This window comes from Gallinula chloropus, assembly GCF_964237585.1.
Source record: "Gallinula chloropus genome assembly, chromosome: 17".
Taxonomy (NCBI): domain Eukaryota; kingdom Metazoa; phylum Chordata; class Aves; order Gruiformes; family Rallidae; genus Gallinula; species Gallinula chloropus.
Window position 1 is genome coordinate 8,891,206 of NC_140102.1, and position 20,918 is coordinate 8,912,123.

General features: G+C 43.2%; 1 protein-coding gene across 1 annotated transcript in view; it reads right to left on the bottom strand.

Annotated features, from left to right (window-relative positions):
* The window catches only part of FBRSL1 (fibrosin like 1), a 534,150-nt gene that overhangs the window by 172,013 nt on the left and 341,219 nt on the right, over nucleotides 1-20,918 (bottom strand). The window contains exon 5 of the mRNA XM_084272242.1: nucleotides 8,558-8,587. Within this exon, the coding sequence (XP_084128368.1) occupies nucleotides 8,558-8,587 (30 nt within the window). The remainder of the gene's footprint in view (nucleotides 1-8,557; nucleotides 8,588-20,918) is intronic.

Genomic DNA, 20,918 nt, shown 5'->3' on the forward strand with positions numbered 1-20,918 from the left:
TAGGCAAACATCTCCAACGAATTTTGACATGGGTTTGGGAAAGGCCAAGGAAAGAGAGACCCCAAGGCGGTCTGCATGCTTTGGAAACCAAGCCTTCCCTGAGTGACTGAGATACTTCAATCTGACCTATCGAAGAATGGAAGACTGTGGATATGACCAGGCAGAACTGCTGATGCTTCTGACGCTCCTGGCACAGAGTCCATGGGAGCCCAACAGCGTGCACTGCGGAGCCCAAAGCACAGAGTTCCCCTTTGCTTCGCTGCTCTCACCCTGCTGGGCCCCATCAGCTCGTACAGGTGACTCACAACAGCTTCAGTCAGCTGCTGCTCTGCACATCAGCCCAGCATAGGCTAAACGTGAAATCCTGTTCCTCAGGTAACACTACACATATTATATACCATCAGAGGAAACCCATGAGAACACAGAAACTATAAAAGAATATTTAAAAGCCCAGAAAGAAGTTCAGTGAAGTTTTCAGATTAAATTTTCAGGCACTGCAAAATCAAATGTGAGACACTTGCTAAGGAGGACACCTTCTAGAGAAGAATGCAGCAGGGTAAGCTTTGGTAGTGAAGACCATCAAGAAATGATAAGAAGTATAAAATACTAACTGGAATTACACAATCTTTACTGTATGTAGAGAAAAGTTAATACTCACTGATGCAGAATCAGGAGCGATACTCTGTCTGGAGCTCTGTGGTGAGACCGAACTGCTGTGTTTGTGGGTATCGTGTGCTTTGTGCTGCTTTGGGTACCAAGGGCAGGCAGGGCAGAGGAAGGTGCATTTTCCCATCCCAGAGCAGTGAGGGGGGGACCAGAGCCCGCTCTGCTCGCAGAGGCTTCTGCAGCACTGCAGGGATTAGGAGGGAATGGGAGAGGAGGGAGGAAGCCTGCCTAACACCATGAAAAATGACCAGTTCCCCTTTGGATAGACCCAGAGCTGCAAGCTCACAGGTCAATGAAAGACAAAGACTTTTCCTTGCTGCCAGGGAAGAACTGTGTGGAGCTGGTGTGTCTGCAGCGCAGCCAGCGCTGGAACTAAAGGGTGGCTGAGCAGGGGCAGAGGCTTATTTACAAACACTTATTTTAAGCTCTCTTGCTCTTGAGTTTTCTCTGACTGAAAAGTACCCCACTTTGTTTGGTGTTTGGGGAAAGCTGGGTCTCTATCTCAGAGTCTCCTGCTCCTGAGGAGGAACAGCAAAGGCTGGGCAGCACCAGCTGAATTATCTCCCCTTACTCAGGGTGCCATGACAAGCCCCTTACTGATTCTGGAGAGAGAAGCAGCAGTTGATAAGCTGCTGGTAAGTGAAAAAAACAGCTGAGAAGTGTTAGGAGACTTGCCTAGGCAGAAGAATACCCATTTTTATAATATGATGCTTTAGGCAAGGGTGACTTCCCCAGCATAGTCATGCATATACCACTAGTCCATACTACTGATCCAAATGTGGCTGCTACCTCTTACGTAACTGGAAAAGTCCCATAGTGAAACCTAGTTGGATTTTACTGCAAATTGGTCCCAGAAGCAAGAACCACTGGAAGGCTACACAAGCCAAAGCTGACTCTTGGGCCATCCTTTACGCCGGTGTGGGACACACAGTGCTGCACACTACGCTCTTCTGTACTATTTACCCTGGTAAAACAATTTTGGAACACGGTAATGACAAGCCAAATGAGGGCCTGCAATTGCAGCTATTAGAGTAAGCATTCTCCAAAATTCTTATCTTCTTGACATATTCATGGTTAATTAAATAATTCAATTTAAGTAATTGAATTGCCTAACTCAATTGCCAATTCTTATCACCTGCCTACTCTGTTACATTCTTTCTGATCACCTTCCGAGGAGCTCCTGCCATGGCACAGGTAGCCCTTTGGATCTATGGGAACATTATAATGCTGCTTGTTGATGTGGGCAGACAGCTGTACGAGATCACTCTCTTTCCTGGTGTCTCAAATCTTAGAAGTTTCTTCCAAGGTCCTTGGTAAGATAAGAAAATGCTCAGGGATGGGGAACTGGAATAGGAAGACGTTAAATAGAGAAGCCAGAAATCTACAGACATGCTGACTGCTGGTGACAGAGGTGGTATTACCCTGTTTTGCCCAAGAGCTCTCTGTAAGATCTCCTCAGTCCTTTTATATGAGTTCAGGATGGATTTTTGTCACCAAACTAGAAGGCTTTTCTCATTGTTTGCTCCCATATTTTTTCCCCTACATTTTCAAGAACGAATACGGACGCCCCAGCTTGTTGAAGCTTTGAATCTGTTTATTTTTTAAACTGCATTCCTGCTTTAAAGTACTAGTAGTAATACTGTTTGCTGGAGTTGCAGACCCTCTCATTGGGAAGGATAACTTGGAGGTCTCCTTTCCCTCTGGAAGGCTTTACAGGGCTTAACTCGATTGCCCCAATGCTCCCTGGGAAACTTTCCGTATGGTCCATGCACATGCTGGATGGAATGCCCAGGACATCCCTGGTCTATCCCCCACATGGCATTTCCCAGAGTGACTGAGTGGAATGGGCATGCAGTGGGCTTGCAGGTAAATCTGTACACAGAGAATGGTGACATAAATTCACTGAATGGTGCATTTTTATCTTCCTGTACTGGCAATGATTTTAAGTTTACCTGTTTATAGCACCTGAATCCTTCAAGGGCTACAAAATTATTTAAAATTCAGTATTTTCATATTGTTTAAAAAGCAGATCTGTTTTAACAATGACATGCAGCTTGCCTGTCAGAGACTTTCTTCAGTTAAGAGAACTCGTTACCTTTACATAGTTATTACTACAGGGGAGTCATATTTCTCACTGGCTTTCACTCCACATCACCGGGTTTTCAGTCTGTAAGAATTAAACCTGAAAAGAAACTCTGATCCTCAGTAGTACTGTGTATACACGTGTGCACACACATGTATACATGTGAGCCCACAACACAGCCCAGGCACATGCTTCTGTGACTGCATGCTGTCTGAAAACCCAGCTGGGAGGTAACTGGCAATGGGAAACTTCTCATTATTAGTTAAAGCTAAAAAACTGTCATAAATCAAAGTGTAATGCTAACAGAAGTGCAAATAATGCCATGTGAAAGCCCTCGGTTCAATTCCATGTTTGATCTCTCCCTTCTGTTGCAGTAAGAACTGGGGCTGCTGGAGAAGTACCAAGTTTCATTTCTCAGAGAAAGGGACAATCTAAGGATGCACGAAACCCATGTGGGGATTTTTTGCCTGGGTAAGCTTCAAAACCAGCAAATAAGAGACTATTTGAAGTGGGAACTAAACTTCCAGCCTTACAGAAACAAGAGATTCATCAAGTGGAACCCACCTCTTCCCCTGCTAGATAAAACATGAGGAGGAGGGGGGGAGGAGGAAACCCCCAGCAATGGTGCTGCCAATAATAACCCCTGTGGACTTCCAGAGAGTGGCACTAAGGGGGCCAGGGATTGAGGCTTATTCCTCCAGCCCCATGAGGCAACACACCAGTGCACTGACAAATGAGGCTAAGAAAGCTGAGACCTAGGGAAGGGAATTGTGAAGGGCTTTGGAAGTTGAGGTGTGGTTCAGTGGGGCTGAGGAAGCCAATCTGTGCAGTGTCTGTTCCCAAAGAACCTACACCAGTCCAAATTTCTGCGTGTTTTGTTGCATCTTTACACTGCTGCTGTCATGGCCTTTTCTTCTACAACATAACGAGCATCCTCTGTTCATCCACACAACTAAATTCTTGGCCAAGCTCTCACCACTCTGCCCTTCATTTACCATTTTATCCTTTCCTCTGGTGGTGGCAGAAGTAACTGTGTCCTCACGCCAAGGAAAAAGCTGCTTCAAGATGATTTTCCTAGTCCGTGGCTTTGCTTCCTACACCCCAAATTGCAAACTATCAATCTCCACACTTTGACTCCTTCACAGGTTACCTCTTCTTCCCAGTACCGACACTCAGTACTGATGTAAACTCTCTTCCCTTGCTGGTCTGGCTTGATCACCTCCTTGTTGAACTTGAAATCAGGACCTCCTTACAACTTACCACTCCCTTATGCTACTGAGAATAAATTCCCTTTCATGGCCCTAAAGCTACCTGATTTTCCCTCTCAAATGCCTCCCAAAAACCTTCCCCTTTACATTAATATCTACAAACCCAAAGCCAGACCACCAGGAGGAGGCTGATGACCTACTGAAATAGTGCCCCCTCATTTACCTGAGTCCCTTCGCTCTAATCTCATCCTTAAACCATGAGCTCTTCTGCATCTACACAGCACATAGCAGGATGGGAACCCAGCCTGGGTGGAGCAATCACAGCACTCTGGTGTTGCTCTTCTTCCGTGTCTCAAGTGCTAAACTGCACCTGGTTGTGCACTGCTGCTCGCTTTCAGGCACCTACTGGGACTCAGAAATCAGCACAGCAAACAACAGCACAGCAAACAACAGCACGACGAGGCTGAATTCTGACTGCCACAAGCAGGGCCTGATGAACTCACTGTGCTGTTGCACAAAGCAGTGTGAAAATACTGTTTCAGAAACCTGACTTCAAAACCTTTTATTTCCACCTTGGTTATAGTTTTACCACTCTCAAAGATTGCTCACCATAACTAAAACACAAACTCCAGAGAGCACGTATACAGTACATACTGATTCGACTTCGAAATACAGCCTCATTTTTTGTACATCTAACTCAGCACCACATTAAACGAAGGAATGCCTGATATCTAACCCCTGATTTGGAGAGCTTGCTTACACCGCGGGGCCGTGCAATTAAGCTGACAACCCACAATTTCGCACACAGCAGACAGAAGTCCAAGACTGAAAGAACATGAACACTGAATTACTTTTAAAGAAAGAAATAGGCTTTTTTTTTTTTTTAATGCAATCTTGAACACTGTTATTAAAAAAATGAGAGCAATGGTTTGGAGTAATGAGTAGAGATTACTCATTCCCTTGTTTTACACAAGTTGACTTTTGGCTTTCTGCAGAACACCATTTAACAGAGCACATTACCAAGCTGCTAGCCACTTTTCACAGTGATGCTAAAGCAGGTAAGAGACAATAAGTGGAACTGTTGATGGTTTATATTACTCTATTATGTTAATGTTCACTAAAGTATGCCATAAGCTCTCTCATTACATGTGTATAAACCAATTCTCTGTGGTGTTATTCCTGTGCTAAATGCTATAACTACATAAATCTTGAATTAATGGAGACTTTATAGTTCCTGAAAATGAAGGGTAATTGCTATCTGTTAATGCTGTTGTTGCTATTAAAGGAAGTATATATTTTCAGTAACAATGTTTATGGACCGTGAGCCTAACATCACAGCTATTGCACAGTGTGGAGATAGCGTAGCATGGTTATCAGACTAACTCCCTTTCTCCCCCTCCTCCCTCACAAAAAGCACAGTATCATTTCCACACCTTTGACAAACTACCCTGCAATTCTCCCAACAGTTGCAGAGTCCAAACCAATGTCCTTCAATGAACATACAGTAACAGAAAGAGGATTTGCATTTCCATCTCTGGGAGCGGATGATTTGCTAAGTTTCTCGCTTGGTTAAATGGCTGGACAGCTCACTTTATTAGTTTGGGTATTTCAAACAGTTCTTCGGGAGGCGTGTGGTGACAGAATGATAGGTGTGAGAAAGTATCATCCCACTTACTTCCTTTGAGATTTCAGCAGTGATGCAGAAGTGAAAGGCTATACTTGGCCACAGACAGTTCTCAGAAAGTAGATGGGATGGACAAGTCCCCAGCCTTGGGCTCCTGCTCTCCAATTATTAAAAGCAGCAGCACAGTGTTCAGAATCACTCTCACAATCTGCTGTGAAACTGTACCTTGCACTAAAGTAACAGCTCCTCAATTCTGACACGCCGTACGTATGACTGACTATGCTCAATTACTTTTCTCCCCTGGAGTCCTGCACAACGCCGCTCAAGGAAAAAAACCAAAACCATCAGAAGCATGTTTACATTTTTCAATGCAGTGAAGGTGAAGCCTTAATTTTACTCTAATGTCTATGCTTTAAAACATGGAGAACTCAATAGCCCTATATACCTACGAACTAAATAAATGGTGGATAATTAGTAGCATGGTACAGACAGAGAAGTAGGAGGTGGAAAATTTCAGTTTTGCTTCTAGCTCTATCCCTGACTCAGTTTGTACTTGCACATAAACTTCTTTTTTTGTCTGCTTTCCTCACGAGTTACATACAGACGCCAGGGATCCGCTGTTTATGACTAACAGTGTTATGCAAATCAAAAGCACCTTAGTAATTCCTGCCCTGCTCTGCCAGCACGTGTAGGTGTACCTAGAGAAAGCTGGTTCTTGCTGATGAAGCAGGAAAGCAGGATTGTTCTGTAGCGCGGTGAAATGAAGCCGACCCGGCATGTAACTCGGGAAGCCCGATGCTGGGCTAGACAGCATGTCAAAGACTCCATCTGGCTGTGATAGCCACAGAGCATTATTAGAAGATACGTTTTTCCAACACATGGAAGGGGGAAAAACACTCTTCAATGTAATCCCTCAGGACATTCACGCCTGTATTTTTATAGCTCCTTGTTGCATCAGCCAGGTTAAGTTCTAGACAGATACTAAATGTGTTCCCAGGGGAGTATAACATGTCAGGTATCAACAGAGAGAGACAGGCTGCCCTTGTGTTCCCCAACAGGAAGGCAACATTGCCTTTACATTATGCCCATATAGATGGGTTGAAGCCTCTTGGCTTCAACCTTGGTGAGTTCACATGCACGTGCACACATCTTTGCTGACAAGAAAAGCGATCCTACTTAATTCCAGAGACCTACTTAATAGAACCGATGTCATCTCTCATGTCTCTACAGATCAGGCAAGAGATAGAAAGATGATGATCTTGTGCCACTCTCCTTATGAAGAAAATAAGTGTTATTATTAAGCTGGAGTCACCTTAAGGAGAAGATAGCTGGGAAATCTGTGAGCCTAGAAGGTCAAATTACAGTTATAGATATGTAAGAAATGCCATATTAATGGTAAGGAACAGTATAATGGCCTTTCATTTGCTGTAAAGGACAGTGAGCTACCAGCCAAACACAATGCAGCTTCCTCTGAAGGTAACCTCAGATCCCACATTCTGAAAGCTAATCAATGTTGTTCAGATTTCAATTTCTTCTCTACAAGGTGAAGTCAAACCTAATCTAACAAACGTCAGTCTCCGATGTAATGCTGCTAGCTGGGTCTACCAGTGTAATTTAGATAATCATTAATAGCATAGCTGTATAATAAAACTACATGTCACTTACAACTTCATCTGAGGTTTGACTGGCAGATCTTTAAACAGTTTTCTAAGTGATTGCTTTTACTTTCTTTGATTGGGCAGTCTAAGAAATGTTTTAACCCCATGGTATCTAAGCTTTTAGGGAATAATTTTTCACCCTCACCGCCCCTTCTGTCAACTCTGCTGCTGCTTAACCTTGTACAAAACAGAACTTGGGGGGCTGTTGTAGCTTCAGGAAGTGACTTGATACACATATACACATAAACCAAAATAAACTGAACCAAACAATACTAAAATAGGCACATTATCTTTCATTCTACATATACAACGATTCTCTTCAAGCCTTCATCTCAAAACACAGCTTCTGCCATACTCAGGGATATTTAGTATCCGACAAGATTTTTAAAAGAAGTAGTTGAAGAAATCTTAATGCTTCTCAAGCTCTAACAATATTTTAAAAAAGAAGACGACTTAACCAGGAGGAGCTTTTACAGTAGTCTCTTGAACTCTGAAGTATAGCTGCAGCCAAGTGTAGTGCTAAGGAGACAGGGCTATCCAAAGTCAGCCTTTACTTCTGTAACGCTGATCTAGTAGATACCTGCGTGCCACAGCTCCTCATGAATGAATGCAGGAGACTGGACAGCCAAAATATAATAAAAGTTTGATGAAGATCTAACCTGAGACTGCCAAGTCTGATCTGCCAGAAGAGAAGTCTGCAAGGGATACTCAGTCTTTTAGGTATTTGATTCTTAAAAGCATGGTGCAACTGTTGCTATGTAGTGGGACTTCTCTGTTTTCCTTGCAAAGCTGAGACAAATACAAAACCACACAACTACAGCCTTTCAACGACCCACCTCTGTATCCAAAAGAAGGTCAGAAGAATCATTGCTCTGTGATAAATACGCATGCAACATGACAAAACACTCCTTGACAGTTACCACACTGCCTCTGCGGGTAGGTACCAGTTGTCCCATCTTCTAAACTGATTACAAAATTCACATCTTCAAAGGTTACTCTAAGTAAAATACTGGCTCCTGACAAGTTACCAGAGGAGACTTCCTCTGAAACAGCACTAACACTATGACTCAGGTCTCACCAAATGCTCACGCAACAATCAAGAAAGACTATTCTGTTAATGGGAGTTTCTTTGCTGTAAATGAAAGCTAGCAAAGATCACAGACTACCTGGTCCATTGTTTTTTCCATCAAATTATAGATTTTTTAAAATTTGACATGAAGACCGGAGGAAAAATATTATTTTCAAGTTCATTCTTATTTTGACTACAAGGGAATTTCCAAGCTAGGAAAGGACATGAAAGAAGAAAATTCAGTCTTACCTTATCGTCAATATCACTCTCGCTGTCACACTGTGGATTAGAGAGAGAAAAAAAGATTTTGAGAAACATCTTTATGTATAGGGATCTTTTGCATCATCCTCTTAAATCTTCAGGATAGCTGTTTATGATGTTCTCAGTTCAATGAAACACACGTTTGATGTTTGCAATAATGCCTTTTAGATTGCTAGCATAAACCAGACAAAGGCAATTTCTCTCCCTTGTACAAAACTACAGTATACTCTTACTTGGATGGGGGAAAGCGAACTTTAAACAAAAAAGACAATCAGCGATGCATTAGAATAACAACTGTAACATGAATACCACAACGAAAAGCACGTCTTTTTATCGTCCCAAATTGGGGAATATATAGTAACAGTTTTGCATTGCTTCACCTTGATAAGCACTTTGTCATCTAACAAGGAAACTGTGAAACTGGCAATCAATTTCTAATTTAACGAGTGGTACCAAGAATAGTAATTAAAATACATCATAAATTCTGGTACATTTTTTAGTTTGAATGAGATCACGATCCCAGGAGGAAGTGTTTACTTAAAGAGTTTCAGAGTGTAATCTCTTACAGCCCCTGAAAATTAAATGCTCTATTTTCACAGTGCAGATGATAGGAAGATAACTTGAGCCCCGAACATTTCAGGACATGCACATCTTGTTGGCTGGGGCTGAGAAAGATTTACAACGGGGCACAAAAATAAATCTCCTGTTACACAAACAGAAAGTGACCGGTGTGTTTTGGAGCTTTCATGCCCAACGGGAATTTTCTCCTTCAGCCAGCAGCTGACAGGGATGGCCAGGGTACCTTACTCTAACTGGTGGCACCCCGTCGAGTTCACTGGTTCAGCTCGAGGGGACTCTGCAAGCCAGGAGTGACAAGCTACAAATGTGGAAACAGTCCCTGAGAACACACATGCTTTGGTGTCACGAATGTAAAAGAAGAACTAGATCTGTATGGTCATTTTGTCCAGCTCCTGCTCCTCATGGAGCAGGGAAGGGGGGAATCTTTCCTGTTCTATCTTTTTATCGGGTACTTTGTGGTGGTTTAGCCCCAAACAGTGGCTGAGCACCACACACCACTGCTCACTCCTGGGGGAGAAAGAAAAACCTTACCCTGGGTTGGGATAAGGGCAGTTTACTGATAAAATCACCATGAACTAGAAAAAACCCCAGCCAATTACACTCACAGCCAGTGATAATGCACAGTACCTTACTGACACAGTGACTAGAGTGCTGCCCAGTATAAGGACGGACCAAAGGACAGATGGACCTACCGACGCCTAGCCACACTTAGACTGTCCTGGAGGCAGCAAGCCCACACCCCTCCCCAGCCAGCCCCTTTATGGGGAAGTGATGTCAGATGGGGTGGAAACAGCCCCAGCTAACTCAGCTCACCTGGACTGACTCAGCTCACCTGGGCTGGCTGCTTGGGGAGGTTGACTCTGGCCTGGCCAGAACCAGGACAAGCTACAGTGCAGAAATTTCAGCTGTGGCATGCTTGGTTTTCTGCAGATTTTGAGAAACTGACAAGTTTCTTCTTGTATTTAGTACATGAAATGATTGATCCCAAATACCCGAGGAACTCTTAAATATACTCTTAAATTCCCTGCAACACACTGAGCACATGAAGGACCGTGACACAGCTGGGGGCTATCCCACAGTGATTCTACAGAGAAGACCACTCAGCTTCCCAGTGAAGGAACCTGTTTCTCTATAGTCTTGACTAAGCAGAACCCTTCTTCTTTCAAAATGAAACTGTTTTACACTGCCCCACCTGATCCATGGCACGTTTTTCACAGAGAAATCCAACTGTTGAGAAGGACGCAAACAGATCTAATGTAACCATTCTGGGGAAAAAAAGAGCCTAAAGTAAAAATGTAAGTAAGAAATTACATGAAGGCAGGACACTGCTCTGCAGGGCCCAGGGAGCAGTAGGTGGGCAAGGCCTGGAATAACCAGGGCTAATGCCAGCAGATTGCATTAAGCCCTAGACAAATACTTTGTGTATGGAAGGTAAGAACATTGGGTAGCCACGTCTTTAGCAAATATTTTCCCATAAACTGCCTGTGCCTTTTTGGGGGAACTTCTATTGTATCACTGAGCTTTATGAAAATTATTATAGAAAACAGGTTTTTTGTTCTTCACAAACCAGACATTCAGACCAAAAGTAAATTCAGTCCTGATAAACCACCAGCAGCAGCCATTTGCTGACTCTCCCAAACCCATGCCACATAACCACCAACAGTGAGAAGTCTCTGCTCTGTGCCTGGAATGGGACTAATTGTCCATCATCGCCGAGACACGTTGAAACAGGTTTTCTGGGCAAAGGCTGCCCCAGTACCTGCTGCGTTTGTGCTTGCTCGAGACAGTGCTAATTCATGCTGACACAGCAACACAGTCATCAAAACCAAGGCAAGAGGTGGGGGAAGATGCAGTCACAGCAGTACCCTTATTATTTACATGCTCCTGAGAAATGCTGGCGGGCTCAAGGGAAGCCTCTCGCCTCCACCCAGCAGGCTGAAATCAAGTCAGAATGCTGCAGGGAGCGTGCATCCCCCCAAATTACTGGCATAATTGAGTGGGTCACAAAGACCAAGTTATTTTACCCTTTACATCTGGTCTATGCTGAAGTATCCTAAGTCCCTGTTAATGACTGCGCTCATTCAACCTGCTCTCTCTTATTTTAGAGGCAGAATGTTGTGATTCTACCTATGCAGATCAGCCTAATGCATGTTACAGGGGAATTAATGCTTATCACCAAAATGGCATAAAAATTAGTACACTCAGCCCCGTGCTGCTGAGAATAGTGTGCTCAGGCAGCACGAATACAAATGTTAATTCTTACAGGGACTTAAAAGAATGATACACTGTAGTAATAAAAAACCCAAATAAATTAAACTCAGAAATATATTGACCAGAAAACATTCAGAATTATCACTAAAACTCAGACACTTTTGCCTACAAGCCTGAGTTTAATAAAACCACAGTACTGTAAACCTTAATAAATTTAGCTTAAAAATATTTGAGAGCAGATGTAAACAATCTGGGGGAACTTTAGTTAACACTATTTAAATACAACATAGTATTTGCATCTTGCACTCTGTTTTTGTAAGAGAACTTGTCTTCCTACTTCTTACTACATTATGGTACTTAAAAAAAAGAGGAAAGGCTTTTTCTTCTTGAAAACAGATTTGACCTCAAAAATGTGTATGCCTATAGTGAGTACCAAAACCTATTGCAGGTGGCTTGCGTTACTAAAAGGTGCAGAGTTGCTCTATTTAGATGCCTAATTTTGCTTTGTAGCAATATGCAGCTTTGTCTCATGTAGATAAGTGAAAGTTGCAGAAAGCCAGTGAACCATCAAATCCACATGCTAAATTTTATAAACACATTCGAATGAAGCAAACATCTGCTCTCTGAGGATACATTTTTCCCCATTCAGGATCTGTAAATACTTCATAATTAAGTGGTTTTAAAATGGAAAGGACAGCAAAGAATTTTGTTTCATTTTAGCTTACATCTTCCTTACTTTAATCATGACTGCATCAGTGTTGCAACTGAAGAAGCTAGTGGGGCTGTGGATGCATGTCTGCAGACGAATGCAGCTCTGTGTGGACATGGCGCCAACCATGCAGCTGCGACTGCAAGAAGGGTGCTTTAAAAAATGGATTTTGTGACAGCAAGTTGCATAATTTCTTGTTTGCCTTACGAAATAGCTGTCTTCTCTCACCTCTCCCAGCCGTGTCGGACTCACTCGTGCACACACAAACCATCCCTGCATCGATTCGGCTTTGAAACGTGAGAGTGAAGTCCCAAACCGACCAAAGCTTCTAAACAGTCTACGTGATGAGAGACCATGGCGGGAGAATTAGCACACCATTATTTATAAAATTTGGACTTCTGCTTATTGTACAGCATCCTGGAAAATGAAGAACTTGAGCCTCACAGCTACCAACCCATGCTCTTCTCCACCGACTCCTGAAGAAAACCCAGCCAGCTTTGGTGGGAAAAAACACAAGCTTCAGAACTCACTTAGGTTTTCTTCTTTTTATTTTAAAGAAAGAGGCTCCCACATTCACATCGAGAAACAGGAACCCACAGGCTGCTGAACACGCAGGAGCACTGAAAAAAAAACAGCAGCAGCAAAACCAAACCCGCCCGGAGAGATCTGTGAAAAACAGAACCGCTGTTGACCCCTTCCCTTCTGGGGGTGTTAAAAAACACGATTTCAATGGGCTGGTTCAGTTTCTGTGGTAACAGCCTTCAGTCTCCACACCCCGCTCTCCTCCAGCCTCCTCGACTAGGCCGCCGGGCCCTGCAACCCTGGGTCGACAAAGAGAGACCGAGGCTGGTGTGTTGCTGGCCGGGGTGTTGAAATGAATAACAAAGTCATAGAGAAAAACCCCCACCTTTGGTCTAACCCAAAGGATTTTCTTAGTCTTACACGAAGACAACTTACTCTGGCCAGCCGAGGAGGTCGGTGGGATCCCTCCTCAGCAGGCCATGGCTGAGCCCGCTCCCGCCACCCGCCGATGCTCACCTCCCACGCTGCTGTTGTCAGAGGGACAAAAGCTCTTGTCAAAACAAAAAAGTTAAAGAAAATGTGGAGAATAGCCACTGTTGACAGCTACGGGGGCTCATTGAAAGACAAAAGCTTCAATTACCTGGATTTTTCTAAAGGCCTGTTAACACTCCTGGTCTATAAGCAAAACAGTAAACAGCCATTGTGCTGGGTTCATAAAGGCTCCTAAAAGGATTATTCACTGGGTTGTGCCAATTGCCTCTCAATTCCACCAAGAATGTTTGCAAAGCCGAGCCCTAATTGTGCCGCTTTTTGGAAACAATTTCTTGTAGTGACAGATTCCAGCCAGAAAAAGCCTCCCGTGAGGTAAAGTTCAGCAGAAACAACACACAATTCAGGTGGAATGGGGTCAGTGGCTGTAAAAAGGCCTCGTCCATCCCTCCTCCTCCCCACTTCCACCCCACAGAGGAGGATGATGCATGTTTTGCAGTGGGACCCCATCCAGCCATGACCCAGCCCCAGGAAGACTCTGCTGTCCAGGGCTGGACACAATCTGGCAGCTGCTCCAGAGGAAGGTTCAGGCTCTGGACAAAGCAGGGAGCGAAGCTGGTTCTTACCTAATCTCCACCTAAGCAACTGCAGCAACTCCACCATCTCCCTTCTCTTTATTTTTTGACAGCTGAGATGGAATTTCACATTTCAAGACCTGCCTCCACCGTGCCGTTCCCACCAGGGAAGGAGTTACGATGCGTTCCAGCACTTGCTTGTACAAATCATCTCATCAGGGGAGAAACATGGACTTGTGCTACCGTAAAACACAGGCAAAGGCCTATTTGGGGAAGAGCTTCTTTTACCATAGAAACATAGATGCCACCAGCAGCACACCTGTCTGCAGCGAACTGAAATAAACCTCTAACCCTTCCCTCATCCCAAACAAGCCAAGGTTGAAATGGGAAATACAAACATTACCTGCTGTAGGTCACCTGCTGTAGAAGCATAAATCAGATAACCCCGTTTATCAGGAACGGATGCTGCAGAGGTTCTTGTAGCTATAAATAAAACTAGATCTCCACTACAAAGGTTCTCTGGTGGACCTAGAGTCAGAGGTGTTCAGTAGTATCATTGCTGGCTCTACCTCAGTGTCCAGGCAATTAGCACAGTTGCAGAGTGTTTTAGCCATGTAAATTTAGGTATTTCAAGGGAACAGACCTGAAATGAACTACACACAGATTTTTGCGAAAAAGCAGCAGCTGCAGAAGCAGCACACAGGCTCTGTGCTCCAGCACACCTCCACTGGCATGCGACTCCTCACAAAAGCATTTAGTCCAAGAAGTGGCAGGATCTATATTAATGTTGTTTGTACTATGATTTTAGATATTTTCTGGTGAGGTCAAGAACCATGAAAGTATCCTTAGTCTCTTGGCCTACCTCAAACGTTTTAACTTCCAGATCACCCAGTCTTTCTTCACATAATAAAAGTGCTACATTGATTAATGTGTCTCACATAACCACCTCATGTGAGGTACTAGCTCCAAGAAACAAAACCAGCCCATCTTGTAAGATTGCAACAAGATTGACAGCTCTTGGGTGTTACATCATCAGTTAGGTGCAGAGAAACACTGTTACCTGAAGTGGGGCCACATCCTCCAAACTCTTGAGAACTGCACAGAAGACACCTCATCTTAGTCACATAAAGATGGTATCTCCTATTCCACCCAAATCCAGAGGTTTATGATCTAGATTGAGCCTACACTGCCTCAAGGCTACAGGGCCCTGTTGTGCCAGGCATCATACAGCACAGAAGTTACAGGTGCAAGCCCAAACAGCTGACAGAAAGGCTTGTTATTGCTTTGCACACACACATACCTACAGGTATTATTTATGTTATGATTAAGCAGAGGGTGATAGACATCTGAACTATGTGAAAGAAAAAATTGATCCCAGCCCAGAGGGACATGTAAACTAACCAGTCTACCTGCAACTAAAATTGTATGGGGAAGCAGAAGGCTGAAAGAGGAGGCAAAAAATTAAAGAGACTATAATATTACAATGTAAGCTGGCAGGGTAGAACACTTGTAAGAAGTTGCACATAATGTATGAATAGCGTAGATACCTACGGAGCTCGCACACCCACTCGGGCAGTCCCAGAGGGCGGCCACGTTGCTACTTATTATTTGCAACCATATTTAGTTACTGAATTTTCTTTTAATAGCAAGGCTTGGGGAAGCATTAGGCTTAAATCCCAGTTCATTAATGTTTCTTTTAAAGGAAGAAGTAAAACCAAGACTATTTTTAAGAGCCCTTCCGCCTCACCCTGTCCTCCGAGCTAACTTCCCGGGAGCAGCACGCAGCAGCAGCGGTGCGTATGGATGCACGCTTGTGTGTGCAAGGGGAGGGTGTTGTTTCCTATTAAGTCTGGCATCAGATTCATGTCTGCAGGGGCTTGCTTAAGATGATAGGAAGAGAGAGTTTTATCATGAGCCAGACTGACAGAAAAGCCTGCTAATGGGACTTGAGGCATACACAGGAAAGAAAGTGCCAAAACATTAAGCTACCGCCAAGTGTCAGAGGGCCACTGATTTATTGCAGCAATTTTGCCACTGTGTCCTTTATAAGGTCCCACAAGTCCTTCCTCCTGGCAAGAAGCTGTGAGCTGCCGCAGCTCGGGGAGAAGTTTAGATCCAGAGCGCAGAAAGTGTCCAAGCGAAAGGCGGGGGCCGGGGGGAGGACGGAAATCGAATGTTGACTTGAACTTGCCCCAGGCAGCAGAGTCCTCTTAGCTCCACTGCCTCCCTGACAGTTTGATGAAATGAGTCAGGGCCTCCCTATGGCTAGACCAGCTCAGGCTTCCAAGTGCCGGGGTAGAGCTGTAAGAAACAGATTGAGCCTCAGGGCAGCAATTTTTATTTTTTTTCCCCTCCTTTCTCTCCTCAGCATTTGGCTGGGGGAAGGGGGAGGTTACGAGCACTACAGATGTATAGGCTGAGCCTTTGTCTGCGGAGGGGGAGGGCGGGAGGGAGAGAGAAGAACAGCAAGAGAGTATTAGCTATGGCAGCCGAGAATAGCCCTGAGCACTATAACTAATTTTGAGGGGCAGTGATGCATTGTACGGGCTATGTGCTGTTTGGTCTGAGGGGGCCCCTGTTGTGAAGCAGCAATCAAGAGGACATTTTGTTAAGTGACCAACAGCTGTCATCTGCAAGCCCTGAGTAGGGAAGGAGGGAGCAAGGGGGGAGGGAGAAAAGAAAAAAATAAAAAAAGAGCATTTGTCCCTTGGAGGCAGAGCACATTAATCCACCAATCTGCCACAGCTTTAACTCTAAAAGCGCTCGGTGCCTCTGAAGAGCCAAACTCCACTCCATCAGCTGCCCGGAGAGATGGGTACCTCTCGCCCTGCTTCAGCCTGCCAGACACAAGGAGCTTCCCTACCTCTGCGGGTCGAAGAACCGACGCTAAAAATACTGTTTAAGCCTCCTTTCATTCCATAAAATTGAGTTGATCTGCTGCAGCTTAGGGTCAATCCCTCAAGGACTGGTTTTTCCCCCCTTCCCTTTTCCTTAGCACTCATAAATTAATCACGAAGACCCTGACTAAGTCATTTCATGCTGTACAACATAAAAGAAAGTCCCCTGATGATCCATGCAAAGATCTATTAAAAGCGGGAGGAGGGAGGAAGGAAGGGTTAGGGGAGAAGGAGAAAAGGGAGTGGAGGAAAGAAAAAATCCCAACCTTTTTGATATTTTCGGATAAAAGCTGGAGGACTTTGTTACAAATTCTAGCCAACATCAAAACACCTTAAATAATTCAAAGAACATGTTAAAGGGAAGAAACTGAATGTTGCTCTGATGTTCAGTTGATGCAACGCAGAATATTACCCAAAACAGCACAGCCTGTTAAGGGAGACAGCAGCCTTGAGCATTTCAGTTCTTTAGAAAAATGTCAGAACCTGTAAAAATCATAATTTCCAGCAACTTTTTTTTTTTTTTTTGCATGATATAAACTCAGCGAGACTGAAATGTAGGTTTCTGACAAGCTGTTAACAAGACAACTTTAGAAATCTGTCTGGAGCTCTCAGGGAGATGGGCTGCCATTTCACTGCTTCGAAGAAGTTCATGACATGACAAGCAAAAATCAGGGAACAGAGACCTAAAAACCACGGTGTAATTTTCATTTGCTTCTGTCGTGAAAGAATTCAAGCAGAAATATTAGAAGGCTGCACAACTAAAAAAGCCAGCAACTGGAAAATCATTGCTGTGGTTTGACAAGCACATCTTTTATGCTGAAAATGGTTTCTTTATTATTACACCTATACACAGGAAAGCACTTTTGGAAAAAAGGGATAATCACAAATTATTCCTTGAGATCTACAGCTGCCTACATTCAAGCTGAATCTAAAAATGACCAAGTTCATGGGAGAGAGTGACCAACCAACCTAGCTTGAAAAAGCTGTAAGAGCTACCTGATTTCTCTTGGTTTCCCACATTCACACAGGAAAGGTAGAAATATCTTTCCATAATGCAATCTATCACTGGAGCCTTCACAGATAAATGTTGCTACATAAGCGTTTAATAAAGACACAGCTATTGTACTACATTCATGAGAGGCTTTCTGGCTGGTTTACCATATTACTCCTCCTACTTCAGGCCTTAATAAACCAGAATCATGCTTTTCCATAATTTTTGGATGATTTAATGATGCCTTTTCCAGAATCAATCTATTTTACTCTATGGTTAGAAACAAGTAGATCGATCAAGTTATTTCCGTATCATATATCTCTTTCAATATATAACCTCTCTCACTGTTTGGACTCATTTGAGGTATGTAATGGTAGGTTGATATAGTTGCCACGAAGTCAATTTACTGATTGTGATTGACCATTATATCCACTGTTGCAGAATCTCAGTACCCTTGGGACAAATGCTTTGGGAAACCCAAAGACAGACAGCTGTGTACAATCTTATGCTTAATTTCAGCCTGTGTTTGCCCAGAGACAGAGATCGGACAATGCAGGAGGTAATTTTCACTTGTAATGCCTGTGAACATGCCAAGAGGTAATGTGTATTACGGGCCAAATTTAGCAAGGACCACACAAATAATGAACTGATGCTTTTTCACCTCTTTTCTATTTCAACTCATTTCCACAGAGCTCCGGTGGAGCGGTCCTACAGCCATGCTTGGGTAATTGAAAGGACAGTGCACGTAAAGTTGAATGGCTGACACTGCATTTCACCAATTTACGAAATGGAGGAGACTCTGACAAGAAAAGAGATGCAGTTTGCTTCTCTTCTGAAGTGCTCACAAGTTCTTTTCATTCTCCCCTCGCTTGGGCATTGTATCACCCGTCACTCAGTTTCCTTTCATTAGACAAACACTCTTGGAGACATTACAGCTTCAGTGCTATACATGGGCTTTCACTACAGAACCAGAGAAACATCCATTACTTTCTTATTCTACAGTTTTAAGCTATGAGTAACACCTTTTGCTTGCAAGAGACATCTTTCTTTGATGCCTCCCCTTTACTCTGAGCCTCCTGGCTTGGCGTCACCTGGACCCCCTGCCCCAGCTGCTTCAGTCCCTCATGCTCTCCAGAGACAAGCAGAAACCAAGAGAATTCGCAGTGACTCACGGCACTGAGCAGCTCCACTTTTGTTTGGTACAAGGCTGCCTAGACAGGATATGTCCAACAGAAGAGATGTGGCTTAAGGCCACTATTTACAACAATTAGAGGCTGCTGCAGTTTGGAGGGGAGCATTCTTTAAAGCGTTCTTTAAAATTAACGAGGAGTTTAGGACTTAATATGGGTATAGCCAAAAGCCACTTTAACCATAATGATCTGTCTAGTAATTCCTCACTTACTATAAACATCAGTTGTCTTCTTCTATTTGGACTGCAAATCAAGTCCATTACTATTCCATGTCCACGTCATTATGGAGTCACCAAAAAAGTACTAAGCCACTACAAAGTAACAGGATTTGTTCAAGTAGCCCCTCTCTAATGGAAAACGTTTAGTTATTCTCAGCTCTCTGACTCTGTGGTATGTGACTCTGTTTGGAAGTTTCATTTACATATTTATTTAGTGAAGAACATGCATGGCTGTCTTCCTTCAGTGCAGAACCATTATTAGCTGCATGAAGCTGTTAGCGGAGATTTCAGCATGGAACTCAGGAGGAAAGGCATTTCATCACACCTTAGAATCCTGCTCAACAACAGTCACTCTCCAGAATGAGAGATGGGTTTCTGGTTAGGAAACTTGCTGTTGTTTGTTACAGCTGGTTCAGATGCTTATTTGTTTTATCTCACTTTTTATACAGACACACTTTTTCTTAGGCTGCCAACTTCCTTCCTCCTTGTATCTCCCTCTAAATCCATGTGGCAGAGTGAAAAAAGAAACACATAGGCCTATGCGTGAAGACACCCAGCTGATTACCCCGAAGTGCCTTCCCCAAGTCTCTAACAGATTTTTCCTCTCAAATGAAAGCTGGACACCCAAAAATTTCAAACATGAACGCTCAGAAGATGGGATTCATTTCAGAATCTGAGCTGGCATCATTTAGGTGTGAAGGCAAATCTCCGTGCCTTGTAACCATTTCTTCTGGACCTGGCAGGATCAGTGTGTGGAAGCCAGTCTGAGTCCAGCTGGGCGATGGGCTGCACAGGTCGAAACATGCCACTGCGATGCTGTATGTAATATTTTAGCACACTAATCAATTAGGAACTTTGGACTTGGAAAACAATCCAAAGCACCTACTGTGTTCTCAGCATATATTAATTCAGTAAAAAGAAGTCCAGACTTAATCAATATAGGAAGGTTATATGAATCAGCTGCTTTGTTTTGTTGAATGTCTTTAGGCGCTAAGAAGGGAAGTCCCTGTTGTTCTCAGGGGCAAGATTTACAATACTTATATATAATTATTATAATAATTAATATAAGAATTCCTCTGCTATTTAACTCACAGCAAGTCTTATATTGTTGTGGCTAGAAAATATAAAACATACAATAACATACCACTAATATTTGCATTATTCAAAATTAAAATTCAAATGTGGTAAAAGATTTAGCACTCATACTCAGAGTATGTGCTTCCAGGTTTCAACCACTGCTTTTAAAAGAAACCCTGAGGGATGGATGCCCCACTTGCCACAGGCAAACTTCTCTGGAACAAAGAAATTCACCAAGATAGAAATAAAAAAGATTTAAAATACAGAAAGTAAAGACACACCTCTCCCCCTCCCCCATAATCTCCAGCAGTAGTCATTAACATTAATACAATGCAAATTAAATCTTTCTTTTTTTCCTTTTGTTCCATTTAGTTCTTAAAAATATTAAAGTAGGTAAGTCTTGGAAGTGAAGGACAAGCATTGCCTAGGGCATACATTTGGGTGTCTTCAATATAATCTAAAGAATATAGCAGAGGCTGCAAGCTAATTTGATTAGAAAATAAAGTAGTTGATTATTCACTCTTATAGAATTGTTCCATGACAAAGCTGTACATCAGAGCTTCAAGACCTATGCCTTTACATGGCAAATACTTCTTTGGACCACTGAACAACAAACCTTTAAACATTAAGCAATTTTAAACAAAATATTTGCTATTTCAGGTGAAATTGTAAAGGTTCCCTGCTACCTTGGTACATCTGCTCCTACTCATTTGTTCTTGTCAGCCCCCAAAATGTCAAGGATTAATGTAAACATCATGACTTAGAAGATGGAGCCTCCTACCTCACCGTTCTGCTTTCAGACTGCAAAGGTAGTTTGGGCAACACTGACCTCGAAGATCAAGACAAGGGCTGGCAGTATGCATTAGAAGACAGGAGTGCAAGTATCCCTAC